The 15,661-nt window shown below is 36.6% G+C and overlaps 2 protein-coding genes across 2 annotated transcripts; both read left to right on the top strand.

Annotated features, from left to right (window-relative positions):
• Positions 1-9,595: 9,595 nt before the first annotated feature.
• On the top strand, positions 9,596-12,430 carry BDCG_08056 (7-dehydrosterol-delta 7-reductase). Its single transcript, XM_045423825.1, has 5 exons — positions 9,596-10,588; positions 10,647-10,761; positions 10,819-10,935; positions 10,996-11,318; positions 11,412-12,430. The coding sequence occupies exons 1-5, from the start codon at positions 9,982-9,984 to the stop codon at positions 11,645-11,647; spliced, it is 1,398 nt and encodes a 465-aa protein (XP_045272681.1). The 5' UTR covers positions 9,596-9,981; the 3' UTR covers positions 11,648-12,430.
• Positions 12,431-12,697: 267 nt separating this feature from the next.
• On the top strand, positions 12,698-15,248 carry BDCG_08055 (type 2C protein phosphatase PTC7). Its single transcript, XM_045423824.1, has 2 exons — positions 12,698-13,803; positions 13,881-15,248. Exons 1-2 carry the CDS (start codon positions 13,130-13,132, stop codon positions 14,524-14,526), a joined length of 1,320 nt encoding a protein of 439 aa, XP_045272680.1. The 5' UTR covers positions 12,698-13,129; the 3' UTR covers positions 14,527-15,248.
• The last annotated feature ends 413 nt before the right edge of the window (positions 15,249-15,661 follow it).

Genomic DNA, 15,661 nt, shown 5'->3' with positions numbered 1-15,661 from the left:
CATTGTCAGAAACACATACAATGTAATAGATGAACAGATGAAAAGAGTTGAATAGAAGAAGAGATAGAAATCTTGAATAAGATAGTAATATTCAATGATGATAATGATGAAGAAGATGATTGAAGAATGAGAAAAGTTAGTGAATGAGTGATGTAATATAGTGGAAGTTTCTTTGTAAGAGTGTACACAGAATGCTAGCTGAATCAGGAATAGGTCATACAATTGTAAAATGCTAGTAATGAGCTAATCCGCATGAAGCTAGGGTGTACAACATGGTCATGTGAGTGTGACTGAATCTGGTGGAGAAGGATGTGGTTCAGAAGAACATATGACTGTCGGATAATACTGCGGCCGCTTCCGAACTACTAGTGTATGTGTATGAGTGTAAAGAGGCCATAGTGTACGCTAATTAATTTAGTGTACAAGATTACAATATAAGAAGCCGGCGTACGCCTGTAATCGTACGCTGGCTTAAGCAACCTTTGAATCACAAGTGATGCAGATATTCATGTAAAATTCTTGATAAATCTACAGTAGTATGAGATTAACTCAAGAAACTGTTATATATAATATACATTTCTCAGCCGCAGTTAATTTACTATAATATTCAATTTCTTCAGAATGAGATGTATACAGTTATTACTTACTACATATTCTATGAACTTCAACTCTTTCATTTCAAACACACACTTGATTAATTTAATATAGAGCTTATACTCTGTCAGAGTTATAAGTACTTTATCAAGATACTTCAGATATTCATTATATGAGTTTGAAAAGACTAGAATGTCATTAAGATATACAAAACATGAGGTTTTATTCTGTTTATAAAGAATTATATTCATCATCATTTAAAAGATGACAGGCACATTTGTCAGACTGAATGATATTGTCAGGAATTTGAACTTCTCTCATTATATATTAAATGCAGTTCACAGAACTGACAGTTCATCTACACAGATCTATCAGTATTCTGAGAGATGATTGATCTTCAATAGATATCAGGCATTTTCAATCATATTCAACTATTGTTGAATCTGTGATAGTGAATATTCATTCTTGATTATAAGCTTGTTAAGTGCTTAATAATCAATATATATTCACTACTCTTCACTCATCTTTTTCATGAATAGAATTGAAAAGCCTCACATACTTGATAAGAGTTATATAAGATCATATTCTAGAAGGTCTGTGATCTGACACTTCTGTTCTTCAAGATATATTTGTGACAGAGAATACACATTCTGATTGACTGATTTTGCATTCTCTGTGTCAATCTCATGTACAAATCCTCATTTCAGTGACAATTCTGATGAAAGATCTGTTCAGAAGATCTTTTCATACTTCTTTAAAAGCTTTTTCATACACTTATTCTTCTGCATATCTTTTATCTTAGTTTTCTTCACTTCTAGATTTCATATAACATACTGAATGCTTTCAGATGAGATCTTATAAATTATTCTCTTTACTTATTAATGTGTAAGCAGATTTAATTCTTCTATATCAGAGATGTGAAATGTTCTTCTCATATCAGTTAATAGAATTGTATGAATCATTTTCTTTCTATTAGTTAACTGTATATGATATGTATATCATTGAATCTGTAGATTGAACCTTTGAAATCAATTAAGTTTAAGAATAAGATTATATTTCACATTCTGCAGCTCTTACACTCAAATATAGCAAGATCATTCTCTGAAGTACAAGAGAACTCTTACTCTTACAGATAATATCAAATATCAGTTATTAAATAATCTTATATATCAAGAATTCTTCACTCAGTGAATCTCTTTCAGTCTTCAAATTATATAATTATTAATATATTGTATAGAAGCTTCTGTGTCTGTTAACACTTTTGCAGTCATCTCTCAATTCTTACTCAAGTGCCTCTTATACATTAACATTTCAGATCTTAAGGTATTGAGATGAGTGTTCACTTCATCATTCTCACTTATATCTTATTCAGAAGTCTGCTTCTTCTTTACATTCACAGAATTTAGAGAGTCATCTAATACAGATATCTCTTTCACTTTGAAGACTTTTCATAGAATATCAGCAAGTGTCTCTGAGCTCACTGATTCTGCTAGTTTTTTAACTCTCTTACTTCTTTTAACTGTGTATACTGAGTGCAATCTTTTACATCATGATTTTAATATCTGCAGTTGAAGCAAGCTCAATGCTTATAATATCAAGGTTTTCACTCAGAGAATCTCTTTTTCAGAGAATTCAGTGCTTTAGTAATAGTATTCAGATCTAGATTTATCATATTCAGATGTATAACTTATGTTATAGAAGTCTGATTACTCATTCTCTGCTGATAATTACAGTATTTTCTATTGTAATTGACTCACTTGTTTCTGTATAATGAGAATATTGTATACTTTCTTCACTATATCTGACTGTGAGATTAAGCATTTTTATTTCACTCTTAACTCAGATGTAAGATCATGAATAAAGATCTGTAAACAGAAAGATGTTGAAAGCTCTTCATTTAATATGAGATAGTATAAGCTGAAGTATATAAAGTATGATATAAGATCACTCACTTATCTACACTTAGTAAAGTATTTATAACACTTATCTTATATATTCACTTTCTCAAAGTTATATAAGATTTATTTGAAAAACTCATTTCATATTTATAAGAATGAATATTACTTCAGATCTGTGAGATTCATCTTTTCATCAGTTATTTATAATAACTTTACTTTTTCATGTAGAAATGCAGCAGATCTTAAGACTTATTAAAATTTTATTAACTATCTGTCTGTGAGTTCATATTCAATCTGATAATATAATCATATCTGACTTAGTTAGCTGATTGCAGCATTATTTTTTCAGTCATTATTAAAGCTTAATAACTTCAGCAGATCTTCTGACTTGATATATTTCATACTTAGATTCTCATTCTGTGCAGCAGTCTTCAATAATATGTATACTTCTGAAGAGGTTGTAAATAATCATGATAAGATCTTCAAATTCAGTATAGTTATCTATCTGTATAAACATTTAATCTCTCACTACAGATCTAAGATCTGATTTTCTCTATTCTTATTAATAATGATGATTGTATCAGTGAAGCTCTTCATAGTGAATGCTTGATTCACAGTGAATATTAATTGTTATTTAACTTCTGTCTCAGTCTGTCACTGTATATACAAGGTCTTGATCTTATTTAGAATCCTCATACATATACAGAGCTTCAATTTCAGTTCAGTGATTTCAGCTGCTTTTCTTACTACTTTAAGTAAACTCTCTGAGAGATTCTGTATATCTTTCAGTTCAGGTAGCAGAGAAGAGTATTGTTTATATCAGTTAGAGAAGATATTCATTTCAGTGATTTCTTATTAATTATACAATGTCTATCATTATATAATTTCTATTATCATTATATGACTTCAGTGATAGTCACTCTCTCTTTTATCTCTTTAAGTGAAGAGTGATCTTCTTTGAATCTAGTTCATTACTCTCATTTCTTTTCTCACATCTCATTCATTTACATATGTGACATTTGTCTGAGTATGAAGTTTTCTCTCAATAAGTAAAGCAGTATTAATCAGATGCTCTTTCACTTATCACTCTTTATACACTATCTTTTTAAGACATTCTAGAATCATACTGACATGATAACTATAAATCACTTCATAGACAGAATTATCACACTCTGAAGAAGTCTGCACTTCTCACCAGTTTTTAGACATGCTATCAGATGTGATTCAAAGATTGCTTAAGTCAGTGTATATTTACAGGTGTACGCCGGCTTCTTATATATTGTAATATTATATGCTAAATTAATTAGCAGCTGCTATGACCTCTTTACACTCGTACGCTAGTAGTTCGGAAGCGGCCGCGTTATTATTCAACAGTTGTACATTCTTCCGAATCATAATAGTGAATACTTGATCTGCAGTGAATGTCAATTGTTGTTTAACTTTCATCTCAGTCTGTCACTGTGTATACAAGGTCTTGATCTTGTTTAGAATTCTTATACATATACAGAGCTTTGATTTCAGTTCAGCAGTTTCAGCTGCTTTTCTTACTACTTTGAGTAAACTCTCTGAGAGATTCTGCATATCTTTCAGTTCAGATAGCAGAGAAGAGTATTATTTATATTAATTAAAGAAGATATTCATTTCAGTGATTTCTCATTAATTGTATAATATCTATTATTATATCACTGTATTATTATATTACTATATCATTATATAATTTCTATTATTATTATATAACTCTGATGATAATCACTCTTCTCTTTTATTCTTCTTTTAAGTAGAGAGTGAACTTCTTTAAATCTTATTTATTACTTTTATTCTCTCTCTTATATCTTATCTGTTCATGTATCATACATAGCATTTATCTGAGTGTGAAGTTTTTCCTCTATAAGCAAAGTAGTATCAATCAGATGCTCTTCTACTCATTACTTTTTATATACTATCTTTTGAGATATTCTAGAATCACACTAGTATGATAACTATAAATTACTTTGTAAATGAAATTATCATACTCTGAAGAAGTCTGCACTTCTTATTAATTTTTAGACATGCTATCAGATGTGATTCAAAGATTGCTTAAGTCAGTATATAATTACAGATATACACTGACTTCTTATATATTATACATTAAATTAATTAGTGGCCGCTATGGCCCCTTTACATTTGTAAGTAAGTTCGGAAGCGGCCGCGTTATTATCCGATGATTGTACGTTCTTCCGAACCACATAAGTATACTAATCTTTATTTGATTTTTTCAAGATTGATCACCTGCTTCTAAAATCTTGATGTTGAAGTCAGAAATAAATGTTGTAAGAGAAGTGTTTCTCTATTAAGTACTCTATAATTAATCTAACACTTTCTGTTGCATGACAGTGTCTCAGAACAGAATATCAAGATATTTGATAATATTATCAGATATTTGCAATGCTGATTTACATACTTTTATTTATAAATGAAACTTCTGTTTTATATAATTCTTCAATCATTTATTGATATATCAATCTTGATTGATTAATAAACTGATGACATCTCTATCTATACTCAGTTTTATAAGCATTTTCATTCTTTATAATGAGTAGAGAGTAAGATCAGAAGTATTAAAATATACAGAAGTATTTAAGCATTCTTTCAACACTTTTATATTTAATTCTGTAGATATTGAAATTGCATGAGTTTCTTATTATAATAATTGTTTAATCTCTTCATATTAGCATTGTTGAGTTGCATGCATATCAGCTATTTATTATTATTGTAATTTCAACATTGCTCAGAGCTACTGTGATATCACATCTATACTCACATTCAAGAGTTTCATATTATTGTTAGACATGATTATATTAATTATCAGATGTGTAATTATATGAATATCTCATATATCTAAGATTAGAACTCTCAGGTCTTTTACTGATATTCTCTTTATAAGATCTTATTACAGAGTTAGAATAACTGATAAGCAAGCTTCTATCTGAGAACTCAGTGTTTACTTAACTGTTTAACTGTTTCTCTATTTCTTACACATTGTTACATGTTCAGATATCTCAGTGAATAATCATTTCTAATAAGAAGATAATGAATATTTTTCTAGTGTAAGAGACCTACACTGAATAGATTGATATTATATTAATAGGTCTTATATAACAAAGAGAAAAACATTAAAGAAGAAAAAGAAAGAGAAAGTGCAAGAATCAGTGATCAAAGTGAATATTTATACATATATGTGATAATGTATACAGTGAAGCTTCAGAGCGGAAGAATCTATATGCATTTATAGCAGCTGAGAATCAGCAATTGAGAATGACTGAGAATCGGAGTGTACGTGTTTGAGAATGAAGCAGTTGAAATCTGTGAAGTGTAACGGAATATAATTGATCAGGCGCAGCCTGCCACACCTGTATCTAATCTGTTCAAACTCTCATTTTTTAAGTTATCTGAGTAAACCAGAATACAGTCTTTTATATTGATTATAGAGATCTTCTTCAAATACTGTTTATATTCTCTCTCTTTAGAGAGTTCACTTCTTTATAAGTTTATAAGAGATTTTAGCTTTTCTCTTCAGAGAGATATCTTCTCATAATCAATTTTCTCAATATTTAATGAAGAAAATTGATTTTTAATCAGTGAATATAGTCTGTACAGTTAAGAGAGCATTTTCTTTGAAGAATTATTCTTATTTCAATTAAGAAATCTATTTCAATTCAGTTCATTTTCTAAAGTTCTTAAATTAATATATAGATATTGTTAGAAACACACTCTCTCTATTATCTGAATGAAAACACTTCATGAATAAATAAGAATATTCACAGTTTATAAGAATGAAAGCTATTATAGAAAAAGAGAAAAAAAGATAAGATTCTGCAGACAGATCAGAGATATTTATACTACTTTAAAGAGATTTATTTACACTATATATAATTCTGTGAAACATTCAGATCACTATAGTAAATAAAGAATGATTATAAATTACAGATCTGAATCTTTCTATATAACTATAAAAAGTGATTATAGACTATAAATATCTTAATTCTATAATTTTACAGAGTTAATAAAAGAATGAAAAATTTCTTACAACTCTACAGTATTAAAGAATGATGATTTATAAGAATAAGTAAAAGATTAACTTATAAATACTTCTCTTCAATAAGAATAATTTTATAGAAAGTAATTTATCTGTGAGATAAATCTATATAACAGTCACATATGAATTTTATAAAAAAATAATTGAAGATTAACTAAAACTTCTTAAATTAAAAGATATGAAATAAATCTGTGTAATAATTATATAAGAATTTTATGAAAATAAGTAAGAGTTAACTGAAACTCTTCTATATAAAAGATATAAGATGAATATATATAATAGTTAGAGAAAGATTTATAAACTATAAAAAAATCTTATAAAATAAGAAACTAAGTAACAGACTCTTTTCTCTTAATAATAATAAGAAATTTTTCCTCACTGAGATTTTTTATAAATATAAAGAGTTTTTAATAAGTATTACTACAGTACTGAATCTGATTCTATGAAATCACTTAGTGAAAGACTTTATAAATGAAGTCTTAGAGAGAAAGAAGTATATAAGAAATCTCACTTCTTATAGATTTTTTATCTCTATTTCTATCTTTTATATAATTAATAGAGTTAGTAGCTCTTGACTATATATAACTATATAGACTGAAGTTTATAACTACTATTTATAACTCAGCTTAAATACTATTATATATTTAATCTCTATATTTTATCTTTCTACTATGAATACTTTTAGTAGTTAATAGTACATATCATGTCAAGCTGCAAATATCTGAATAATCACCTGCAAGTACTTATTCTTACGTCAACTTATACAGATACTGAATTTTATTATTTTTATATATTAAAAAGTTAGTAGTTAATAGTTATAATATTATTAATCTTTTTAAATATCTGATTAAAATTAGAGTTATAGAGTGTTTTCAGAATCTATAGTTTCTCTTTATTAAAAAATATTAACAGTGCTTATAATATTAACACAGATAATAACTGAGATTTAAAAAGCAGAGATTTCTGAAGAAATTTTTGAAAATGTAACTATATTAATAAGAGTTTTATAAAAAAAGAATAAGTAAATACAAGTCTTGATACAGATAATAACAACATTATAAAAATAGAAAAAAGTATAAGTTATAAAGAAGTTAAACAGTGATAAAATTTATTAAGAATATTTACATTCTGCAGAAAATAAAAAATTATAGTAGTAAGATTTACTGTTATCTTCAATAATTTTTCTTAAAGCTTTATTATCTGTTTAATTTACAGTTAGAGCACGCTGACTTTTCATTTATGAAAAAGAGAAACATTCAGCTGTTTATATAGACAATTTAAAAATGCAAGATAAAACTATAAAATTTTCAGTCTATCTTACTCAAACAATCTTCACAAATCTAGCTGGGAAAAAGAATGCCTTGCCTGATAATCAGCTAAAATCAGCTGTAACTGCAAGCAGGACTTGCACAGCTGCATAATGCAGTTCAGCATCATGAGACACATAGGCAATGTAACTCTCTATTTATCATCACTCTGCTCTTGACCTCTTCTCTTTCCCTTCTTCATCTGCCACCAGTAGAAGTTTACCACTAGCAAGGCTGCACTGTTTGACCAATGTTGCATGAAGACTAAGAATATAGTGGAGACACTTGAAACCCAGAGTCTGGCATCCTTTTTCCAGTGGGAGTCCAACTGACACCCGCCAGGGTCTCAGATTGCACAGAATCTGCCTAAAAAAACGCATTCACTCGTGGTTGCCCGGTTTAGCCAGCGCCATCGCCCAGCTCGGAGACCACCGGGGATGACCGCAAGACTACCGAGATTGCCCCGTGGGAGAAATGTCAGCTGGACCATGCCCCCTTTCGAATTTTCCCAGAATGGATCCAGTCTTGTGAGACATCCAATACGATCAACAGTTCCCAAGTCAAATGCATTGGGGGCCCTGCGCCGCCGCGATTGAAAGTCCCGCAGATAACGAGATGAGGCAATTTTGCTATTGGTCCAAGGGAACAACCAAAAAATTGTTGGCCCCAGCACGGCTCTCAACGAGAATGGTCCAGCCGCCCAGCTGGAATATCGGACTCCAGGTGTTGGAATATCCCACCGCAAAAGGCGACGCAAGAGACCTGAATCAAGCGCGTATCGAGCTAAGAGGTAGGAAAAAGAAACAAAGGAAGGAAAAATTAAGATAGAGGAAGTGACCGTGGCCCCGTCCCTAGAGTTGAATAAGAAAGAGGGACGCAATATACCATGCCAGGATAGAGGGAGAGGAGTTGCGCAGTGCAGGCTGCAGGAAGGAAATAGAGATGTAACACTATGCTTGTCCTTTGTTGGGGCGCAGGTAAAGATACAAGAGACACGGATAGAACGTCAAAAGTTGAGAAGTACGGGAGAGGAGAAAGTGGAAAGGAAAAAGGAATTGCGTGCGAGATGGGAGGTCGAGGTGGTGTTTATATAGATCAACGGCGATGGTGTCGACATTTTGATGGGGTCGCCGAGCAGGTCACGCCAAACCTAAAGTAGACACGCTACGCCTAAAGGAGCAGCGCTAGACCGAACACGGCGAGAGGCCACGCCCGAAGAGGCATGGCAGCGCGGCGACGCGGACCCACTCGCTAGCTGGGAGTTTATTGTATTTTATTTTATAATTGAATCTATATTTTAATCAATTTTAACTATATTATAATAATTTTGAATTATATTATAATATAAGTCTTGATATTTTATAGATTACAAATTAAAAAGTAAAAATAATGAATATTCATTGAGATATTAACATTTAAAGTTGATTGTAATTGATTTACAATGGTGAGCGTTGGGTGGAAACGACGTTATTGTACCTTGGGATCAGGACTAACTTTTCCACAAGTTTCCAATCATGCGGTCACACGGACACCGGCTGGTCTACTAGGTACCTAGGTAACTTCCGAGTGAATTTAACTATCACATGATTCTATAATGTATCCAAACTATGAAGATCTAAACTACTTTCAGACTAGCGTATTCAGATCACATGACAATGGATGCGAACCTTGGAATTTATGGTTCAGCAACTGGAACCAAGGGCGGAGCTGCGGGATAGAATGCAAGGTGGAAGGAAGCTTTCCTGGCCCGTTGGTGGCCCGCAGGTAGATTTGGGGGCGAGCTGTCCTCCGTAATAGATAAATATGGAAAACATTCGCATCACGAAACTCGCCTGTTGTGCTCCAGCCACGACTCCACAAGACCGCTCTAATTGTGCCACCAGAATCTATGCTTGTGTTGGTCGCATTGAGCTATTTTACCTCTTTAATTCACTTTCCTCAAAAATATAAAAAGACTTGCGCGGCTTCATCTCTCCTGTTGGATGTGATCGTTCCTCCAGTCCATTTCTAATCCAGTCGCGTTCCCAACACCTTTCTCTCAGGTCCAGAGCTCATTGATTTTTTTGCCGTTGAATACTACTTCTGTGCCCGATCCTAGATTGAGAAAATGAAGGAGATCATCTCGAGTTCCCCTCCTTGCCTTTCTGACCAGAAAGGGTACAATCTTCAGCGCATTTCGAAGGACGTTATCCCGTCGTGGGGCCGGCGCAGCGATGTCCCTCCACTTCGAAGTGCATTGTCTCTTGCGATAATGCTGGCATGTCCTGCTGCCATTGTCTTCTGGTACGTGACACTACAGCATTTCGACGGCTCCCTATTGTCGGCCACGGTGGCCCTCCGAAACGAAGGGTTCATTTATTTTTACCGCGAATACTGTCCGATCCCCAATTTGCCAACTACTCTTGTCTACGGAGCTTGGGTCCTCTTTCAAGCGCTGCTCTACAGCTTTCTCCCGGGATCTACGCATGAAGGACAGCCTACTCCTGCTGGAAACATTCTCAAGTACAAAATCAACGGGTTGTTGGCTGCCGTTGTAACTACGTTGCTATTTGGCGCGATTAGCCTGTGGGGTGGTACTTCTGCTTCATCATTTGTCGCCGCCAATTGGGGCGCGTTTCTCGCCATATTTAATATCTACGGATTGTTTCTCACCCTGGCTTTCTACATTAAAGCCCACATCTCGCCGTCCCATCCGGAGGACAGGAAGTTCAGCGGTTAGAACATTCATCTTTTTTGACTACGTTAGGGATTGCCTGGCTTACATTTCCATAGGATCTCCGTTGTATGATATATATATGGGGATTGAGCTGAATCCGCGACTGGGCCAATCATGGGATATGAAGCTTTTTCACAACGGCCGTCCTGGTATCATTGGCTGGATATTGATGTGAGATATGCAAAATATTTTCTGGCTATATATTCAATGAGCTAACAACATTATTAGTGACATGTCCTTCACTGCTCTCCAATTTTGTCGACACGGATACATTACGAACTCAATTCTTATTGCGGATATCCTTCACCTGACTTATATTATGGACTTCTTTTTCAATGAGGACTGGTATGTTTTCCATGAGGGAGAGAGTTTCCCTATACCCGCTAAAAACAGAAACGCATCTAGGTATCTGAAAACCATAGATATGGCCCATGACCATGTCGGATTTTATCTGGCTTGGGGCTCTGCAGCATGGCTTCCTACGATCTACACCTTACAACCCCAATTCTTAGCAATTAACCCAGTTTCTCTCTCCCCGATTGCTGCAGCCACGATTTTGACAGCTGGGTTTGGTGGATATGTCCTATTTCGGTCCGCAAATCACCAAAAACACCTCGTGCGTGATACCCAAGGCAAATGTTTGATATGGGGGAAAGCGCCAGAGTATATCCAAGGCGAGTATAAAACCGCAGATGGATCGAGGCACAAATCTATTATTCTATGCTCTGGTACGTTCAAGCATCCTCCCAGTGCTTCCACTTGTAATAATTGTGAATTTTATCACTGACACGGGCCATTTGCGCACTGCTTTTTCGTGACAGGATGGTGGGGAGTTGTCCGTCATGCGAACTACCTGGGAGATCTAATCTTGTCCTACGCAATGTGTGCTACCTGCGGGTTCACTCACCTGCTCCCTTGGACTTACGCCATATTCATGACAACGATTCTCGTCCACCGATGCTATCGAGATGAGGAGCGATGCGCCAAGAAGTACGGGAAGACCTGGGGTGAATACTGCGGGAAAGTCAGATGGAGAATCATCCCTGGCGTCTTTTAAGAGCTATCCAGTCGCCGAATATTTTCTTTCGTTTGCTTCCTTTTCAACTCAAGCCGGAATAATAGCGCGATTCGAACTTATTTTATTAGTAGACTCAGATCTACCCTGTCGTTCCTAAGCGACTTTGAAGGGATATCGGCTGTTGGAAAGAGTAAGGGCCGCCTGAAAGACTATGCATGAGCGAGACAAGGTGTGGAAAACGAAATTAATAACTAATGTATCAGAAACCTCGATGATCAAACCTGGTCATGAGATCCATAGATACTTGAAACTATGTAAGAAACTAGACAGAAATCAGAAACAGATGAAACAGCTAATTGTGCCATGACAACTGACAACAGAGTAAAATACATACCTGAAATGGAACACTTCTCTACTTCATATCTCTATCTCTATGGTGTTTTCGTGTAACTGCAGCAAAGGTCATCGGTCAGCCAACATGTAGCCGACTACAAGTCCGAGGCCTATGAGGAGAGCACTTGCCAGCGGAAGCACGCCTGCAGAGTAATCGAATCGCAATGTCTCTCCCGACTGTGTTTATCGGCGAGAGGCAGTCATGAGATCACGTAATTGCGAAATTGCATTTCCGCAGAGGGTGAAGTTGCTGATCACTATTGATTGTAGTGATAGGATATATATATGGCAATGTTTGAAGTGACAGCAGACTTTAAAGCCCAGTCAAACTTCGCGCACAAGGTTATTATTATCGCTCATAGTCACAGCCACAAACATCGACAATATCATGCCGCACCTTGCGAAGCACATAACTTGAATGTCAGGTTCCCGGATCTCCTCTGTTGTAGATTTCAAGGGGGGGGTGAGGTGTCGGATCCTAGGTCGTCTGGCCGATGTATTGTTCAACAGACAGACTGGGATCCTGAAGCTCTCATGTTAGCGAAGTGGTGTCTTCCATCCATTGCATTGTGGTCAGCGCTATACTCCGCTCGATAATGATATTGGGACTCGCTGTTCCATTTTAAAATGCCATATTCTCAGAGGTTCCAACTTGAAGGATGAACTGGGTTGTTGTAATTGGCGCCAAACTAGCGCGTCTACAACCAACAAGCAAGCGCGCTTATTTAACCAGGTTCAGCCAGGATTCTACTTTACGGTGGCTGAATTTAGAGGTACTGTTGTAATTCAAATCGTTTAAATATATCATATGCAGTTTTTATGAAGACTCTTTGAAATTTATGTATCTGAAATGCTAATTGGTCAAGCAAGGAATTGAGATTTCATGGTTTTCGGCGGCTGGGTCGGATAACTTTAATCTCGGCTTCAATTTTTTCAATAATAAAGCGCTTCTCAACCAACAATATTCCGTATCTCATACCAACATTTGTTATGCCTGCACTTTTTTTTATAATTTCCCCTTAAAGCCACACAAGCACATGTGTTTCACCTGTGTTGAACTCCAGAGCTTGTCCCCAATGCCCTCGCGGGTCTTACCTGCGCAGGAGGGCAGAGAGCTCAGTACATCGGATGGGCACGGCGATAGCCGCCGGAACCTGCAGGCTACGGAGCCTGGGGCCAATGCAGCTGTGGAGGAACGTGGTGGGATCCGGTCGGTCCGTGTTGTCTGGGCTGGCTTCCTCTCGAGCGAGGCTTCGACCCCCGTGCGCATATCCAGTTACACGCGTGAGGAGCACAACGTCGAAAAGGTCGTTCCACTCGAGCCCTCCCTCTCTATCCGAACGTCGCATATCGTATCGCATTGCCGCGTCCGCCTCCGGGAAAGGTCAAAAACTCTCTCCTGCGAAAAATGTCATTAGCTTTAACCCGGAGGAGCAAGCCGCTCTTGGCTTGCAGACCGGGACAACTGCTTTGGCTCGGAAAATGTCCCGGTTTGATAGTGGAGAGGATGCCTTCTTTGTGAGCAAGGTGAATGATGAACCCAGCGCTGTCGCTTTTGGCGTGGCAGATGGTGTAGGAGGTTGGTCCGAATCTGGAGTGGACCCGGCAGATTTCTCTCATGCTCTTTGCAGCAACATGGCCCAAGCCGCGTTGGAGTGGAATTCAAAATTAGAAAAAGTGAGGCCTAGGGCTCTAATGCAGGCCGGTTATGAGAGATGCAAAGCAGATCAGTCTATTTTTGCGGGTGGAAGTACCGCTAGCATCGGCATTGCCCATAATGATGGCAGGGTGGAACTTGCGAAGTATGTATACATCCTCCTGTTCTTTACATGACGAAAACTTAAGGGCTTGCAATACTAACAACGACAATTTCGTTCAGTCTCGGAGATTCAGGGTCAATTCTTTGCCGACTTGCAGCCATTCATCATTACTCCGTTCCTCAAACGCACGATTTCAATACTCCGTACCAGCTCACCTTGGTCCCACCAATCATGCGAATCCAATCGTCAATATTCGGGGGTCGAGTCTTCGAGGACCTCCCCCACCACGCGAGCGTAACCAATTTGAAAATGCAACATGGTGACGTGCTCATTCTTGCCACCGACGGGGTCCTAGACAACCTTTTCAACCAAGACATTTTAAATAGCATAACAGACCAAATGATAACCGCTGGCGCTTGGAATGTTACTTCGGAGTCGGGGATTCGCGTTGCCGCTGATCTCGATAAATTCACTCATGAAGGCGGCCTTATCCCAGAGCCCAGGGTCTCGTCCACCTTGGCGAACGATCCCCAATCTCAGCAACCAAGATCTAACGCTCAAACACGGCACCTTCCCTTACAAAGCCTCCTCGCTCTTACAGTCGTTCGGCAGGCCAAAGTTGCCAGCATGGATCGTCACAGGGACGGACCCTTTGCGAAACAGGCCCAGAGATATTATCCATGGGATAGATGGAGAGGTGGTAAAATCGATGATATCTGCGTAATTGTCGTTGTTGCGGTGGAGGAAGGGAGAGCAGAATCATGACAAAAATTCCAACTCGACCTCCATGCCGGCGCGGAGAGTAAAATTTGAAAAGAGGACGGTTCATGAAGTGTAGATTTGAGACGCCCCGTTGGTCGCCATATCCATACAGCAACGGAGCCAGATTGAAGAGAAAAAGCAAAAGGACACCAATCAATCTTCAGGACGATTTCCGTTTTCATTCCCCGAATACTTTCAAAAGTCTTTGTCAACAGAACTGTTTTGGCACGTACAATAAATAACGGCGAAAAAAAGGAGGTGCCAACTCATATGCTCCGGATTTCCAGCCTAACAACCCCATATCTATGCATGCTTCGGCATCCTCGCACTTGTTGAATCAATTTTGGATGCCACTCACAAACCAATATTTTCTACTGCTACATGCGGCTATGCCTGATTATATATCCCCTATAGACGTGTACATAAGCGACATATTCTGTACATATTCACATGTTTTGAATGTCAAATGACCATAGCAGACTGCTATGAGAGGTTATTAACTAGATTTCTTTAATTACGTATTCTGTTAGATTATTAACGGTCTATCTTGTTATAGTTAGCAGTTATATAGCGATACTATAAATTTTCTGTGAGAGCTTCAGATCTCAGGTTTGAATATAGTAGTAGCCCCCCATTAATTTTCAGTTGTAGTAGTTGTAGTTGTAGAGATATCTTGAATATCTATAAATCTCGTAATATAATGATAAAGTAAAAAACGATCTAGATTGGCTTGATTGATTGATTTGATTTGATTATATCATATACCGATCCAGCCCCCCCGGGGCAAGGATTTGAACTAACGGTTTTTCTCTCAAATACTGGTGAATTATTTAAGCGCACCAGAGCGCTGTGTACTGCACAAGCCGTAATTCTGCCTGCCTACAAATTTTTTTCTGGCTTCCCCTGAACGAACGTATTATAACACGAATGTAACACTGTTATTATGGGAATCTCGTCATTTATATATCTAATCTACTGAGGGCTGAGCTGGCAACCTGCTAGAGCAATGTGGGAAGCCAATTCCAGGAGCCATGTATTCATGTGGTTTTGCATACCCAGTAACCTTGGAATAGGAGGGAGGTGTCATAGGTTTATAATCGCGATCAGAATCTCGCAATCTTCCATTGTTCCTGCTTAA

The sequence above is a fragment of the Blastomyces dermatitidis genome (assembly GCF_000003525.1).
Source record: "Blastomyces dermatitidis ER-3 genomic scaffold supercont1.10, whole genome shotgun sequence".
Classification (NCBI taxonomy): domain Eukaryota; kingdom Fungi; phylum Ascomycota; class Eurotiomycetes; order Onygenales; family Ajellomycetaceae; genus Blastomyces; species Blastomyces dermatitidis.
Note: the sequence above shows the minus strand (reverse complement) of the source record. Positions and strands in the feature narration are given on the sequence as shown.

What these genes read in the sequence shown, in the direction of transcription:
- BDCG_08056 (XM_045423825.1), top strand. Translation starts at nt 9,982, where the DNA reads ATGAAGGAGATCATCTCGAGTTCCCCTCCTTGCCTTTCTGACCAGAAA. An exon ending in ATCATTGGCTGGATATTGAT is followed by an intron (nt 10,762 to 10,818) that starts GTGAGATATGCA and finishes CAACATTATTAG; the next exon opens with TGACATGTCCTTCACTGCTC. An exon ending in ATCTATTATTCTATGCTCTG is followed by an intron (nt 11,319 to 11,411) that starts GTACGTTCAAGC and finishes TTTTCGTGACAG; the next exon opens with GATGGTGGGGAGTTGTCCGT.
- BDCG_08055 (XM_045423824.1), top strand. Translation starts at nt 13,130, where the DNA reads ATGGGCACGGCGATAGCCGCCGGAACCTGCAGGCTACGGAGCCTGGGG. An exon ending in GGCAGGGTGGAACTTGCGAA is followed by an intron (nt 13,804 to 13,880) that starts GTATGTATACAT and finishes AATTTCGTTCAG; the next exon opens with TCTCGGAGATTCAGGGTCAA.